General features: G+C 48.7%; 1 protein-coding gene across 1 annotated transcript; it reads right to left on the bottom strand.

Annotated features, from left to right (window-relative positions):
- Window positions 1-10336: 10336 nt before the first annotated feature.
- Window positions 10337-14783, bottom strand: rdh8a (retinol dehydrogenase 8a). The gene is made up of 6 exons (XM_067232848.1): window positions 14542-14783; window positions 12579-12740; window positions 11714-11893; window positions 11361-11454; window positions 10863-11046; window positions 10337-10670 (listed from the first exon to the last, which is right to left on the bottom strand). Exons 1-6 carry the CDS (start codon window positions 14645-14647, stop codon window positions 10443-10445), a joined length of 954 nt encoding a protein of 317 aa, XP_067088949.1. The 5' UTR covers window positions 14648-14783; the 3' UTR covers window positions 10337-10442.
- Between the last annotated feature and the right edge of the window lie 1439 nt (window positions 14784-16222).

Genomic DNA, 16222 nt, shown 5'->3' with positions numbered 1-16222 from the left:
CAGATCTGGCAGTGTGTGTGTATGTGCGTGCGCGTGCGTGCGCGTGTTTAAACACTCATGCTTAGTTGGGTTCTTTGTTCTGGGTCCTTGTGGATGAGGTGGCTCCTGGTAGTCTGATCATCAGATGGAGCAGGGCCCTGTTTCCACATGTTCACTCTACACACACGCACAGACACAGGCAAATGAGCACTGCAACCCAGAGGAAAATACACAGGCACACAAACAGTAGCATTTACATTTACATTTAGTCATTTAGCAGACGCTCTTATCCAGAGCGACTTACAGTAAGTACAGGGACATTCCCCCGAGGCAAGTAGGGTGAAGTGCCTTGCCCAAGGACACAACGTCAGTTGGCATGACCGAGAATCGAACTGGCAACCTTCGGATTACTAGCCCGACTCCCTCACCGCTCAGCCATCTGACTCCTGGCAGTAGCAGGTTGTACTGTTTCAATGAACAACCTTTTTTCCTTGATTGTTGACTCCAGTGGTGGGGTTGTTGACTACAGAACATGAATTCAAAGCTTGGAGCTGTGACAGCATGTTTTCTGACTGAGACACGATGAGACATATCTCCCCTGTCTGATCAGAAATGGGTGACGCAGTCATACATGCACACACACAGACATCTGCATACACACACAAACACACCAGAACTACATGTCCAGGCACCCTTTCTGTCGTCCGTCGATTTGTACTTCACTGTAAACTGGCCCTGGTGTCAGTACACCCGCCAAATTAGTCAGCATTTGAAGTCCGCTCCATACACTCCAGAGGCTAATATTCACCCTGTCACACTGACACACACACACACACACACACACACACTGACACACACACACACTACGTTCAGACTCTCTCTGACGCCATCCCCTCCAAGCCGTTAGCAGACGGCTGTAACTAGCCTGTTCGTTTGTCACTGCCAAGAGCTGGACCCAAATGACACAGACAAAGACTTGGAAGTGCCAGCTGAAATACGGGTCTGACTGTTGAGAGCCAGTCGGGGATAATCCTGTGTTCCTGGCTTCTCCCAACCCTGAGATGTTTAGAAGTGCTGGCACGTAGCACCGGCTGTCAATCCCCAAATCTATGGGAGATCTGGGTTTAATTTGCCCGAGAGGTCCTTGCCAGAACAGAGAATGGGAGAGAAAGAGAGAGGGAGGGAGGGAGAGGGAGAGGGAGAGGGAGAGAGAAAGAGACAGAGAGAGAGAGAGAGAGAGAGAGAGAGGGGATGAGAAAATGAGAGAGGGAGGCGAAACGAGTGCTTTTGTCTGTGGGTTGGAGCACTGAGGGTGTCCATGTCTCTTAGCGCTGGTGTGAAGTACAAGTGCTTTAGCTGTAACAAGCCCCTGATGTGCCTCCGCGCTAACAGGTCCTGCGTGAGCTCGCTGGCTATCGAGGGAGCAGTGCAAGTGGTTAAGTGTGTGTTTGTGTGTGGGAGTAGTGGAGTATATTTACGACTGTGTAACACTGTAGTTAATGGTCTGGGCTCTCTTGCAGATTGCACTGGCATAGGCCTGGGCCCTCAGGCCTGGGAGAATCCTCCTCTCTCCAAGATTACCCAACCTGTGCCAGAGAGCACACAGGCACAAACAGCCGTGGACTCCCCCCACAGAAGGCTGGGTCTAACACAGACACATTCAGTACTTTACACAAGACAGCGTGACCTCGATGATTCTTTCAACCTGAGGCAGAAACCAAGTTGACATTCATTATTAGAATGTGTAATTTACGATGAAAGGCCACAGTGAACGGAGAGGTGAGCTGGTGTGTGCAGGGACTTGCGTGTGGGGTGTGTACAGCATGGGTGTGCTTGAGGGATGTGACCGTGACAGGTAACGGTGATCAGCCCGGTTATTCTGGTTCTGCTCAGGGAGACAGGCTGAGGCCTGCCTGCTCCTCCCTGAAGCCTGGGAACCAGAGAAGAGAGATGGGGCTCAGATCGCCTGCCTGCCTGGTGGGTTGACCGGCTGGCTGGCTGCCTGGATGGCTGCTTGCTCTGTGAGTTGTTCCCATATTGCTCATCTGTTTATTATTATTTCACTGGGAGTACTTGAGTTGCAAAAGAGAATTGGGGCGGGTGTTCTGGAGGTCAAGATAGATGGAATAGTCTCCCAAGTTTCATAAACAATTCCCGTATAGTGTGTGTTTTAAACAGAGCCAGAAATGCATGTGAAAAGGAACTGGAGAATATACATAGTTGCAGTGTGGTTCAAACACGAGCCATGTGTGGGTGTTTGCGCTGAAACAGAATAAAGCTGGACTGCTAAGCTCTCATGGCTGCCGCTGCTTCACCTGACGAGCACAACGCGACGGATAATGACCCTGGGCTACGACAGGATGGAAAAAACGAATCCTAAAAGAAAAGAACGACAAAGAGAAAAGAGACACAGGACAGAGCCAAGCACAGACAAGCACTTCTTGTCCTGTTTTGTTTGCAAACAGTTTTGTTTCAAGTCACTCGATCACTCATCTGGTATTGCACTTCCAGCGCGGCACGATAACAGATGTTCGCGTACCATGGCTGATGAGTGACAGTGACGACAAACCTCAGAGACCTCGAGTCAAGGTGTACGTGGGAAGTATGGCTGGCAAAGAGTCGAGTCCGGGGGTTACATGTTGGCTTGTGTGTCTGATTATGGAGGCTGGTTGTGAAGCCAATGTGGTGTGTCAGGCCTCTGTTAGAGTTGCTGTCTCGGCTGTGGTTTTGTGTGTTGGAGAGAGAGTGGGCGCTGTGCAGACCTGACCCCTAACCCCTGGCCCCCCACAGCCTCGGGAGGTGAGCCCTTGTGCTGAGAAAGACAGGGTCCTCGTGCCAGCACCCCCTACGCCCCTCTCACAGTCACATTCCGAGGGATGCTTTTCCCACCAAAGACCAAACACACAACTCTGTTCTTTGCTGGCGGACGTCCAGGGAAGTGGGTGATCACATGAGTGGTGTCTTGACCGGTGTAGGGTTCTGTATTGACCTCCATCTCAGGGCACAGCCCAGCCATTCCACCACCAACCCAGAAACCAGGGGACCAGGGAGCCTGGAGGCCAGGGAACTATGTGAACAGGGGACCAGGAGAGTAGGAGACCAGGAGCCTATTAGGACAGGTGAACAGGAGAAGGGGGGAACAGGAGACTAGGAGACCAGTAGGACAGGAAACTAGGAGACCAGGGGACACCAGTCTACCTGTCTGAAGTGTCTCTGGCTCACCTGAAAGATGACTTTGTTCATGCTATCTGGAAGTCTTCCATTTCCATTTCCATGTATTCATTTAGCAGACGCTTTTATCCAAAGCGACTTCCAAGAGAGAGCTTTACAAAAGTGCATAGGTTACTGATCATAACAACGAGATAGCCCCAAACATTGCGGGTAGCCAAAACATGAGCATACATTGTGAAAAACCAAAGAAGTGCCAAAGGGAAGAACCATAAGAGCATGCAGTTAAACAAGTTACAATTAAACAACATGAACCTCAAAAAGTGCAAGAGTGTACCTGTAGAAAAGCAATCAACAGTAAAATATTTCACATCGAGTACAAGAATTTTAAATCAGTTACAACTAAACCAACAAGAGCAACAAGTCTCTCAATAAGAGTCATTGTGATCCTGGAGGAAACTAGCATCAGGTCCAGCAAATCATTCCTAAGTACTGTTGTACTCCCATTAGGAATTCAAGTGTACTTCTCTCAATCAATTTTTTATACTCCTTACACACCTCAACCCCCCTTTTCTGTCTCACTCTTTTCATCTCTTTGTAGCTTTCTGTCTGACACCTACTCTTTACACACACATACAGTAAACACACACACACACACATAGAAATGAGAAAAGAAATTCTGGATGCATTAGCGGAGCACATGAGCTACCACAGGAAATGTATATATTGTCTTGCGCTTGTGCCCTAGAGCAGAAGTGCTTTGTTAAATGATACTGTCAATTTGAACATGAAATGAACCCCTCTTGTTGAGGTGGATTCACCAGATCGGGAGTCCCCTGTGGTATTGTCCCTACTTCCAGCTTCGTCCTCCAGCGCAGGGGGCCAGTCTGTGTGTCCTTGAGGGTTTAGGTTGGTTGAGGGGCAGTTCTATGGGCGTATGTGAAGCCCTCTGTGACATCCTTGCGTGTAAAAAAGGGCTATACAAATACATTTTGATTTGATTTGTGGAGGTATGTCTAATGTTCACCAATCACGTTTTAGGATCCCTGGGGGTGTGGGGCCGAGGTGGGTCATCTTAGATGAGACACACAGGAGGGACGGGGGGGGGGCAGAAAGGCAGACCTCAGGCCCGGTGGCTAATTAAAGAATGTCATTCAGAATGCCGAAGGCCAATGAGAAAAAAAAGAGATAGCCGTCGAACGCATGGGAAGACCCTGCCGGACTTGACGAGAGAAGAAGAGAGGGGGACAGCTCCTGACACGTCGCAGTGGATCCGAACGAGGGGGCGCGACAGCCACCAAACGACAGAGGCGTGTTTGTCTTCTGATTAGGCCGAGCCAAACAGAGGCAGCTCTCCATTGGAGATAACCAACAAAGACATCTCTTCCACGGGGCCCGAAAGCTGCCTCGCATCGCTCATGGTCATTAGACGTAGGCATTCTCTTTGTTTTGGGAGAATGCCGCTCTGAATGCACGAGTACAGCACGTTATCCAAAGTTTACTATGTATCAGCTGTTGAATGAGCAAGATAACCAATGCATGCAAGCGGTTGTTTGTGTATGTATTTATGTTTATGTTGCTATGTGTGTAGCTTGTCTGGAACGATATTGCATGTCTCCTAAAGTCTTTATGATTGTGCATCAGTTTACGTCATGGTTTTGATGTGTTTTTTATTAAATAACATTTGGAATGCTATTGCCTCTTAACTGGCAGCCAAAATGGGATGCACTCAAGCTGAATAAACAATGATCTGTCTTTGGTCTGGGACAGGCTTGCTGGCAAAGGCGAGAGCCCAGCACCCCACCCAGCATGGCCCACTATGGTTGGCTCTGGTGAATGGATCAGGTCTTGGCTTTGGTGACGAGGTCTCTCTCATTCTCTTGTTCTCTCCCTAACTATACATCGATCGGTCTCTTTATGTTCTTGTTTCTCTCTTTTAATCATTTCCATCTTTCTCGCTCTTTCAGTCTTTCTCTTGGAATCGTCGTCATCTTTCTCGCTCGTTCTCTCTCTATTTCTCTGGATCCTTTGGTCTCTGTCTCTGTCTTTGTCCTACTCTCTCTCTCTCTCTCTCTCTCTCTCTCTCTCTCTCTCTCTCTCTCTCTCTCTCTCTCTCTCTCTCTCTCTCTCTCTCTCTCTCTCTCTCTCTCTCTCTCTCTATCTCTCTCTCTCTCTCTCTCTCTCTCTCTCTCTCTCTCTCTCTCTCTCTCTCTCTCTCTCCTCTCTCTCTCTCTCTCTCCTCTCTCCTCTCTCTCTCTCTCTCTCTCTCTCTCTCTCTCTCTCTCTCTGGCAGAGATGAGAGTGCTTGTCTTGTTAAGACTCTAACCACAGACAGTGGAGAAGAGTGTCTGGAAAAGGGCCAGTGTTGCCTGGCGAAAACAAAAGCTCATTGCTGTTGATATGCACACTCTGCCATAAGGTTTTGTGTCTGTCACACAAGGAGAGCTCTCTCTCTGTCCTCTCTCTCTCTCTCTGTCTCTCTGTCTCTCTGTCTCTCTCTCTCTGTCTCTCTCCTCCAGTCTCACTAACCGCTCTCTGCTCTTTATCTCCGGTCTGTCTTGAGTCATGAGTGTGTCTGTCTGCTGAGGTCATAGACTGGCCCACGCTGAGGGAGACGATGGTTAAAGGCTCCTTAAGGTTGAACTTGGACTAACACACACATGCACAGGCACACACACCCACACGCACACACACCAAGACACGCACATACACTCAAAGGACAACACTGCCGCCTCAACGCGAGACAACAACTGAAACACTAGGAAATGAGCATGAAGGATAAGCATCAAGCAGACGGAAGAAATCCCTGTTCAGTCAAACAGACAGGCAGAAAGGAAAGCAGCTCGACATTCACGGAAAATGTGAAAACGTACACTCTGCCCATCTTGGATTTCCAGACATCTAATTAAAACCACAAAGTGTGATTAGCTGGGTGAAATCCAGCGACATCATCGGGGCTGAAGTGTGAGAAAAGAGAGAGTTCGAAAAATAAGAAAGAGAGGGGGAAAAAGAGAGGGCAGAAAAGAAGGTGAGCGGGAGGGGGGGGGGGGGGGGTGTGGAGCGTTGTGAAGAAGGCAGATGAGGCACGCCACAGTAACAGGCTGTTAGTAACACCCTAACAGAGTAGGTGCCTTGGCACCTAGTCACAGAGGAAGTACAGCAACAGCTGAAGTCCTCGACTGACACGACTTTGGCACGGCCACACCTCTCCCTCTACTCCGTCGAAAAACGACCATCGAACACTCCAGTGCTGCTTGTTTTTGTCGAAAAAGGCCCACACATACACACACATACACCAGCTTCTTTCATATATCACCCGGGTGTCGAGAATCATAATTGTGGGACACACACTGGATCCTGTAATCTTTGAACGAGAGGGACTCGTGGTTCTGAGAGGGTAGGGAGTGGACCAGAATTGCATGGTGGTTGACCAAGCTGGAGATTCCTGCAGGATTTTTTAAGGCCACAACCATATACAAGTTGTCACGGCCACAGCCGTTTTTGGTTTTGCCCTGTCCTGGTGTTTCCCTGTCATTGTCTTCACCTGTGTCTAGTTCTCGTTAGCGCCATTGTGTCCACCTGTGTGTCGTTTGGTTCTGTGTATTTAGGTTTCTGTTTTGTGTCCGGTCTTTGTCTTGTCCTTACTACCCATGTCCCAGTGAGTACCCGTTCTGTGTTCCTGGCTTTTTCGAGAATAAACCCTTTGTTTTCAGTATGGCTGCGTACTCCCTTGCATTTGGGTCCTAGCCCACCTCACACCGTGACACAAGTGGATGATACTTTCATGATGACAATGCCTGTTCTGTGGCCTGTAGAATGACTCAGACTCCATGTCTGAGAGAATGAGTGTGCGAGTGGGTTGGAGGTCACAGACTAGGGCAATGGATGGGATAGGAAGCAACGAGAGAGAGAGAGAGTGGGAGGGAGAGAGAGAGATTTAGAGACAGGGAGACTGAGGGAGAAAGAGGGAGTCGTCACCTCCAGCTTGGACAGGCAGGCCTGGGCTCTGTCGTAGTTGTGTGTCGGTGTGGCTGTTCATCACAAACAGCAGACCGGGCTAAAGAGTGATGCCACTCGTACACGCTCGGGGATCAAAGAGAATAACCTGCAGTACACAGACAACAGCTCCACTTAGTGCTGGAGTCCCACAACCTCAGTCTGCAACGCACACCTCCCTCACTCACTCACTCACTCTCTCTCTCTCTCTCTCTCTCTCTCTCTCTCTCTCTCTCTCTCTCTCTCTCTCTCTCTTTCTCTCTCTCTCTCTCTCTCTCTTCCCTGCTCTCTCTCTTCCCTGCTCTCTCTCTCTCTCTCCCTCTGAGTCTAAGGCATCGGCGACAGGTGATGATGTTGGTGGAGGGGAGGAGAGGAGGAGAGGGGGTGGAGGAGATGAGAGATCAAAACCAGCGTGGAGTCAGCCAGGGAGCGTACAGACGGAACCCTTCTGGAATGTGTCTTGACCATGAACATGCCAAAGATAACGTTTCAGCCTTAGTCTGTGCCGTTTGTGTGTGTGTCTCCGTGTTTTCTTTCGCGCGCGCGTGCGTGTGTGTGCCTGAGCCGAACGGGGACTGTTATGTCAGTGTACACGGACCTTGCGTGCAGGAGGAAGCTGTGTGCTTGCGTTGTTGCCTGTGTATTTAGTGGCTCAGTAGTTGTGACGGGGTCAAGACCAAGCCACGTCATGCTGCCCCTGATTATATAGCAATTATGTTCTTGATTTTGAAACAAAAGTGCCCAACAATGGTTTGATAAGAATAATGCTCTTGTTTAATGAGACTTGCTGTAACTCCTGTGTTCATTCAATTAGTGAACAGGTCCTCTATTCAGCCCAGGGCACCCCATCCCTCATTTTCCCAAATCAGACACACCCCCGCCTCTCACTGTCCCCCCAGCCTTCAGCGTCCCAAATCGGCCTTGGACCCCCTAAACATTCAGGACACACAGGCTCCTCCCCCCTCCCCCACCGGACTGCCCCCCCACCCCCCACCCCCCCCCCCCACCTCCCCAACCTATTTGATTGTGATTGACAGCGTCTTTGTCCCATTGTGCGGAGCTGTCGCCTCTGATGAAGACACATACACACAGGGCTGTGTGGCTCCCCTCCGCCTCCGATACCACAGGTCTGCGACCAGTTGCGCTGCCTACCGCTGACGACCCTCCACACAGCGAGGGCCTTGCTCTGAATACAGCCGAGCCCAGGCGGGTGCCTGTAGCCGGGGCATCCAGAGGACAGACGGGCAACTCCACGTCCAAGCCCCTCTCTGTCCCTCTGTGGGGACTGTGGGGTCCAGAGCAGTGGGGCTCAAGGGGGGGGGGGGGGGACAGCTGGAGAGGGTGGCTCTGGGGGTGCGGGCCGTGTCTGGGGAGGACGTCATTAACAAGGCTCACCCTTCCTCAGGGATGGGAACCGGGTCACATCCTCTCACACGGCACAAAGCGGGGTGTGTGTGTGAGAGGGGTGGGGGGCTCTGGGAGGGGCCTAGATCGGGGGCAGGCCATGACCTCTTTATATCCATCAACAGATCACTGGCTTGGTTCATATACACTCGCACATGCACACAGATGCACGCACACAGACACACACACACACACACACACAAAGGGAATATCCCTCTCTGTCTTTTATATACACATTTTCTATCTCTCTCTCCCACTCCCACTCCCAAAATGTATAATAGTTAGGCTCACGCCCGAAAGGTCTTATGTGTGTGAGTCAGAGCAAACAGGTTGAGGAGAGTTTACGGTCCAAACACGGTTACTTATTACCCAGCTGCTCTGCCATGCAGTACTGGTCCCATACCAGGAAGTCACTTCAGACAAAACAAAAATGAAAACACCCTTTTCATCATGTCTAACCACACAGATGTTCCCAAGCATATCTGGCCCACTTTCCGACTTCACTCTACGGTCAAGTCAAGTAGAGAAAGCGATGGGCTCAACTCAAGTGCAGCTCCCTCCCGTCTCCCTAACGATCAGTGTGTGTGTGTTTGGGGGGAGAGGGGAGGGGGGGATCACATGCCATCTCAGCGCAGATGGGCCCTGCTGGTGCGAAAAATCAATGTCAGTGATCTACTGCCCCCCGTTGGTGAATAGGAGATATTGTCAGCTGCGGGTGCCTGCTAGTGTGAAGTCTGATGTGTAAAAAGATGGAGTCAGATGGCTGAGCGGTTAGAGAATCGGGCTAGTAATCTGAAGGTTGCCAGTTTGATTCCCGGCCGTGCAAAATGACGTTGTGTCCTTGGGCAAGGCACTTCACCCTACTTGCCTCGGGGAGAATGTCCCTGTACTTACTGTAAGTCGCTCTGGATAAGAGCGTCTGCTAAATGACTAAATGTAAAAAGACCTGTTGAAAGATGAGGCCCAAAACGTGTTCTTATCGACGAAGTCTGAAGTAAAGGGTAAATCAATATGTTTATTTCTACATCAGTTTGTTACGTTCAAAAAATAAGATATCTATCCATTCACAAACTTTAAAAACCACACATGAAGCTTGAAAATAACTTTGATTCAACAGCAGATGAACATAAAACAACACTGCGTTCATGTTCAAATCAATTCGTTAAGGCAGTTTTCGTATTCGGGCTGACTCGAGAAACACTGCACTGTTCTGTAGGTTCTGAAAGGTCTGAGTCATTGGATTAATGGCTACTCATGTCATGATTTCCTGGGATTGTGTGACCGCTAGGTTACTCTCTGTTACTCTCTGTAAGACCCACCTGTTCTCCCTAACGATGCCGAATGAATCGGCAACCAGCAGGCAGCATACGTGGACTGAGCCACCTTGATAGGAGCAGAGGAGGGCATTTCATGGATGGCTGTGTTGGTGTATGGGAGTCAGGGAGTCAGGTGGCTGAGCGGTGAGGGAATCGGGCTAGTAATCCGAAGGTTGCCAGTTCGATTCCCGGTCAAGCAAACTGACGTTGTGTCCTTGGGCAAGGCACTTCACCCTACTTGCCTCGGGGGAATGTCCCTGTACTTACTGTAAGTCGCTCTGGATAAGAGCGTCTGCTAAATGACTAAATGTAAATGTATGTATTCACGTCTAGTGTGTGTGCGAGGTCATTCCGTGTACCTCCGCAACCGACCTGTGCAATTGTGCGTGTTGCTGGGGCTAAGCTTATCATGGTACTTTCGCTGAACTATGAAGCCTGGCTCCAGGGTGGTCCTCTCTAGTCTACCAGGTTATCCCGTTTCCCCCTGGTCAACCCCCCCCCCCCCCCCCTCCCGGCGTCGAGTCTGGGTTGTCGGGAGACCGGCCGAGCGAGCGCAGGCGTCTCGCTGGCGCCCCCCTTTCAGTTGGGGGAGATGGTGCGCCTGCGCAGGCAGCTGCAGGTCAGGCACTTGAGGATGCTCATGGTGATGTGCATGAGGGGGCCGAAGTTGAACAGCAGGTTGTAGAAGGTGTTCACCGACAGCCCCCCCGTCTCGTCCGCGTACTTCATGGCCACGATGGGGGTGTACATGCTGTTGGTCAGGTTCCTGAACCGGGGGCTGCTCGACTCGATCACCTTCTTGGTGCACTAGAGGAGAAGACGGCAAACCCTTTGAGCGCTCGACGTGCTTTTCTGGCGTTAGAGGGTGGCGAGAGGGGGGGGGGAAATGATGTGCGAATGGAGGAGCAGTCGGTGTACGGTGTGTGTGTGTGGGGGGGGGGGAGGGTTGCATAGAGAGCTCTTTAAGTACTGTGGTAGAAGGGTGAGATGTTTACTGACCTTGGCAATGTCCTCTGGGGTCTGTCCCATCGCCTCGAAGATGTCCATGGAGGACGGCAGGTAGACGTCTTTAAAGTAGCGCACCGTGTCGGCGTCGGCGCCCGGGTACTCCATCTTCGCGACGTCGTCCATCATCTTGGTCTCAAACTCGGTGTGCACCGGCCCCGGCTCAATCATGGACAGGCTGACCGATTGAGGGTGGGACAGACAGACAAACGGGCTTAGAGTAGATTTACATTACATTTAGTCATTTAGCAGACGCTCTTATCCAGAGCGACTTACAGTAAGTACAGGGACATTCCCCCGAGGCAAGTAGGGTCATGCCAACTAACGTTGGCATGACCGGGAATTGAACTGGCAACCTTCGGATTACTAGCCCGATTCCCTCACCGCTCAGCCACCTGACTCCTTAGAGTATTCACTCTCAAGAACAGCTGTACCTCAGGACTTGGGAAGCCTCAGGAGGACGTTAATAAAAAGGGCTGAAGGCAAACTCACTGAACGTTGAACTTCATCAGCTGCACAGCCATACTCTCACAGAAGCCCTCCATTGCAAACTTGGAGGCCGTGTAGATATCATTGAACACCACTCCTGTCCAACCGGATACAGAAGGCTCACGTTAAGAGATTCTTTCCTGCACTTGAACCTCACTACCTCTTATGACCAGCACGGTGCGTACACAGAACCTATGAAACAGCCAATGCAAACATTCTGACATTCAGCAATGCAAACATTCTGATAGTACGACATTAGTCAATTTCATATGGACAGATCAAGTGAATGTATATCACTCCTTCTGCACTCTCCCCCTGCACCCCCCCCCCCCCGCCCCATCCCATCTCTGTCCTACCTTGTAGCCCCATGACACTGCTCATGACCACGATGTGACCGGCACGTCGCTTCTTCATGTCGGGCATCACCTCCTTGATCATGCGCACCACGCCAAAGAAGTTGGTCTCGAACACCCTCTTCATCTCCTCAATGCTGATGCTCTCCACAGGACCGAGAAGGCCCACTCCTGCATTGTTAACTGACGCGACGACAGACACACAAACACACACAGACACACGCACACAGAAACACACACAGACTGGGAAGTTCAAACTTATTTTGATTCCAGCAATGTGGTCAAATTCTAATCTGAATTATTGTTGCTGTGGAGCTAAGCACTGCTGTGCAGTCCACTTCCAGTTCCTGTTCCAGTTGAGGCTTTTCCCACAAAGGCAGGAGAAGTACGTTATTTTCTCTTGTAATTCGTTTGATGGGGAATGTGTGACTATTGCGTGTGGAAAAAAAACTAAACTTCCTCACATTCAGACAGTATTTTTGACTGTCTCCACCAGGTGTCAGTATATGGCTAAACTAAAGTGAAAACAGAGCTGTGATGTAACTTGCTGTTTGTCTGGTCTTGTGTAATTAGGATAAATGTGTGGACACAATGGGTCTGTGCCATGAATAGCAGCTATATCCAGATCACAAAAATAATCCAGAAGGTCAAACAGGGTTCATTACATTGTCTCTTATTGAGACATGCCTTACCAAAACCAGGCTCACAGCCCAGTTGAAAGCACCCCCCCACACACACACACGCACACACGCACAAGCAACAAAACAAGCAGTGAGAAAGGCGGTTTCGTCTAAGCTGGGGATCAGGTCACGGCCAAACAACAGGACTGTTATGGCCACTTTGGGTCTACCTGTGCTACTGTACTCACTAAGGATATCCACATGGTGGTCTTTCACACTGTTGAGGCACTGCTTGACTGACTCGTCGCTACACACGTCCAGAGGCAGCAGCGTGAGAGTCTCCCCGTACGCCTCTCCCGCTGCCTCCACCAGCTTGTCCTTCTTCTTCAGGTCCCGCATGGTGGCGATGACTAAGCGGGACAGAGGAAGAAGACGACGAGTCGTGAGACGCGCAGCCCCCGAGGGAGGACACGTGTTTGTGGTAATGGTCCACTGACACAAACACGGGTGACACATTCCCGAAGACAGAGAGAACAGACACAGGCCTAATCTCTCTGTGGAAACACACACACACATTAGCAGAGATAGCAAATGAGGTCAGAAGGTTGCCACTCCCACAAAGCTTTAATCATAGACAGTTGAACTTTGAACCTGCGTTGACGTTAACCTACAAACCCCGGACGAATCTATAACTAAGAGTCTATCAACGTGGGCCTCTTTATAATCTTGTCCTTATTTGGAGTGTTGCACAGCAGTACACAAGCAATCACTTGTTGTAAACAACAGCTTAATCAGACACTAATCTACCCGGCTGCCCTCCATAGATAAATCCACCCTCTTTTCTATTACATCTGGCTGAAAAAACACCCCCCACATACACAGACCTACAGACACTGTTCATTGGTTTGTGAGGGTGATAGTAAGCCTAATATAGAAGGAGCATGGAATGGTGGAATGTGAATAGAATATGACTTAATTGTGAATTTATGGACATCTGCTCTGAGTAGAAACGTGGCACACATGTTCCTATAGAATGTAGAATTGCACGATTCAATAAGATCCGTTTAACTTACAATCTTGACAATGAGAAATGTGGGTGTCCTTTAACCATCCATATGATTTATGGATTGGAGAGAATAAGGGTTCCATTGTTCTTTTGGTCAAGCTGGAATTATTCTCGGGAAGCTTAAACTTCTTAAATGGACTACATTACCCTGAAATGGAATATTGGGGTCCTCTGAAGCTATGCTATACCACTGGTACCAATCATTGCTCAAAGCAGAGCAATATGTAATCTCTACTGGAGTTAATAGTCCCAGAGCATATACTATATGCCACAGAGCAATTGTTATAGATTTTAGAAGTGGTTTTGAAAAGCAGTTTAAAGTTTGATGAGAAAAGTTTGCTTAGGGCATAACAATTCAATGAAAACAATTATATTTAAACCAAGTAGCATAATGTTTGGGAGTATGCTTCTCAATCGCTTCTTTTCCACTACTCTACTTTCACGGTAATAAATCTCCCCCAGTATCCCTAAAGAATGAGAAAAATTAAACTTATCCTCAGACTGACATTAATGACGGGATGGCTGTAGCTAGGAAGGGGAGGAAAAACGAACAATGTCTGTCAGAGACCCCGACTCTGCTGAGCCCAGATGAAGACTTCAAACAAGCCTTGCTTAGAGTGAACCTTCGCTTGTACAGGTCTCAAACTTTGTCCCTCTTTCAACACTCGCTCCAGTGAGTGAACTATAGGCACATTAGATACGGCACTAAATCGGGGCAGCGGTCTACAATTCAGAGCGATAAAGGGGGCTTTGTACTAGAGAAGTCACTTGAAAGAGAACTGGCAGTCTCTATTATGATCCCCGCCTGCCAAGCGGCATCCTTGCAGAGCCGTACCCTGGAAACTGCGCTTTCAGATGATAATAGCGGAACCAAGGGGGAATGAAACAGTGTTCACAAAAGGAAATAGATTCGATAAGACTGGGTTTGTAGAGGGCTATATGATTTAGGATAGACAAAAAAACTCATAGAGGGAGGTAGACCTACGCGCAAAGGAGATTTGATATTAGTGTAGCCCATAGACAAACAGGCCGATTTATTTGCACGAAAAAAACTTAAACAAACACCACGAATTGCCCGACATATAATGCTATCAGAGCAAGTAGACTTTTTGGAAAAAGGTTGAAACAATGTAATGTGCATTTACCATGGTAACGCTTCTTTTCATCTTTGGCCAGCGTGACGGCGATTCGTAACCCGATTCCGGAGGAGCAACCGGTGATCAGCACTACTTTCTGTCCACTGCTCGCCATGGTTTGTCCGTTTATGTCGTGTTTTAGTGGTCTTGTACTCCGGATGGTGGTTGCTGAGCGAGTCCGACCACCGGACTTTAAAAACTAAAGCGGATCATGGAAACACACAGGCCATGTGAGCAGTAATGCAGTCACATGTCCGATGAAATCGGTTTCTAAAATACGTGGCACCTCGAATTTAAATCTGATAAATCCTGCCTGTCTCAGTTGATGTGAAATAACTTAATCGTCTGGGTGCGTGCGTACAGTACGCGCGCGCGTGTTTGTGAAATAGTGACGTTGAAAGGAGAGATTGGATTGACAGGTTTTATAAAACCTAGGCCTGTACCCTGTGTTCATTTGATGTTACTTCAGATTGTGTCTTTTCATTTATGTTTTGTTATTCCCTATATGTTCAAGATAACGTCAAATAAGTTGAACATTTAGTTTGTACAGAAGCTTAGGGGGTGTAGTTTATTAGCGTTGACTCTGACACTGAGACACTGGTGGGCAATAAACTCTTCTGAAATAGGCCCAAATAACCATAGGTTAATTTTAATCCACCTCAATAAGTGGTATCTCTATAGTATCTCAGAGCATAAATGGGATTCTGCTGCCACCTTCTGGCAGACGAACAACGTTGCATCTGACAAATCTGTTTTCACAAGAGGAAACGGAATATAATAGTTCTGTCAATAGCATAATGTAAATAGTTTTCAAAACAATCAAAAAAGGGACATGGAGTTGTGATTTAGTCAGTGTAGTTTTAATTCAGTTGTTCATTAAGCATTCAAGCACTGGCTTGGTGTGTAGCTATTGTTTGTAGACTAGGGAGAATGGGATTAAACACAGGGCTCTCAAATTTCTCAAACATTGACCATACCTGTCGACCTGACAAGTTATCCCTTACTTCTCAACGTGAGAAACACAAGGTGTTGCGTGACAGTGTGCGAAATGGTTGAAATGCTTGTCTCGTGGCCAGTGGGCCCTGATTAAACAATTAGGACAGGTGTTCTAATAGACTCTCATTCCTTGTAAGAATTTACAAAGAAACTGCAAAGTTGGATGGTTTTGGCAGTACAATGGATATGGCCATAGTGCAAAGGTCAAAAACATGTGTGGACTTGTTGGCTATTTGGCTGCGACAGCTGCACTGTTAGTAGGGCCCTCAAATCCTTCCGTTCTCCCTTTGCAAGGCAGTGACAATGAAATGCAAATCACATGCGAACAAGCAGTGAATGCATAGGCACCAGTCATACCCTATCTCGTACAAGGATCAGATTAGAGACTCTGTGTAATCATAGAGTCAGCTGGTTGACTGGATGACAAGAGAACACTGATGTCCTTCTTACCTGCAGGTAGACAGGGACAGAACAGCAACCAATCTTAGGAAGATTTCCTCGAAGTGGTGTCTCTTCTTCGGGCCAGGTTATTTATGGATAGGCCTCTATCGCCAAGAGCTTCTTTTTCGGAGGCTGTTTTTCATTTCTGTCATAACTTTGAAAGGAGAGATAACCCCTAAGGGAAGGCATATTTCAACTATGAATGGAATCTCTGCCTGATTCACAAAGGGTCAGTGTCTCACCAACAGGACGA

This window comes from Osmerus mordax, chromosome 3 (genome assembly GCF_038355195.1).
Source record: "Osmerus mordax isolate fOsmMor3 chromosome 3, fOsmMor3.pri, whole genome shotgun sequence".
NCBI classification, from domain to species: Eukaryota; Metazoa; Chordata; class Actinopteri; order Osmeriformes; family Osmeridae; genus Osmerus; species Osmerus mordax.
Note: the sequence above shows the minus strand (reverse complement) of the source record. Positions and strands in the feature narration are given on the sequence as shown.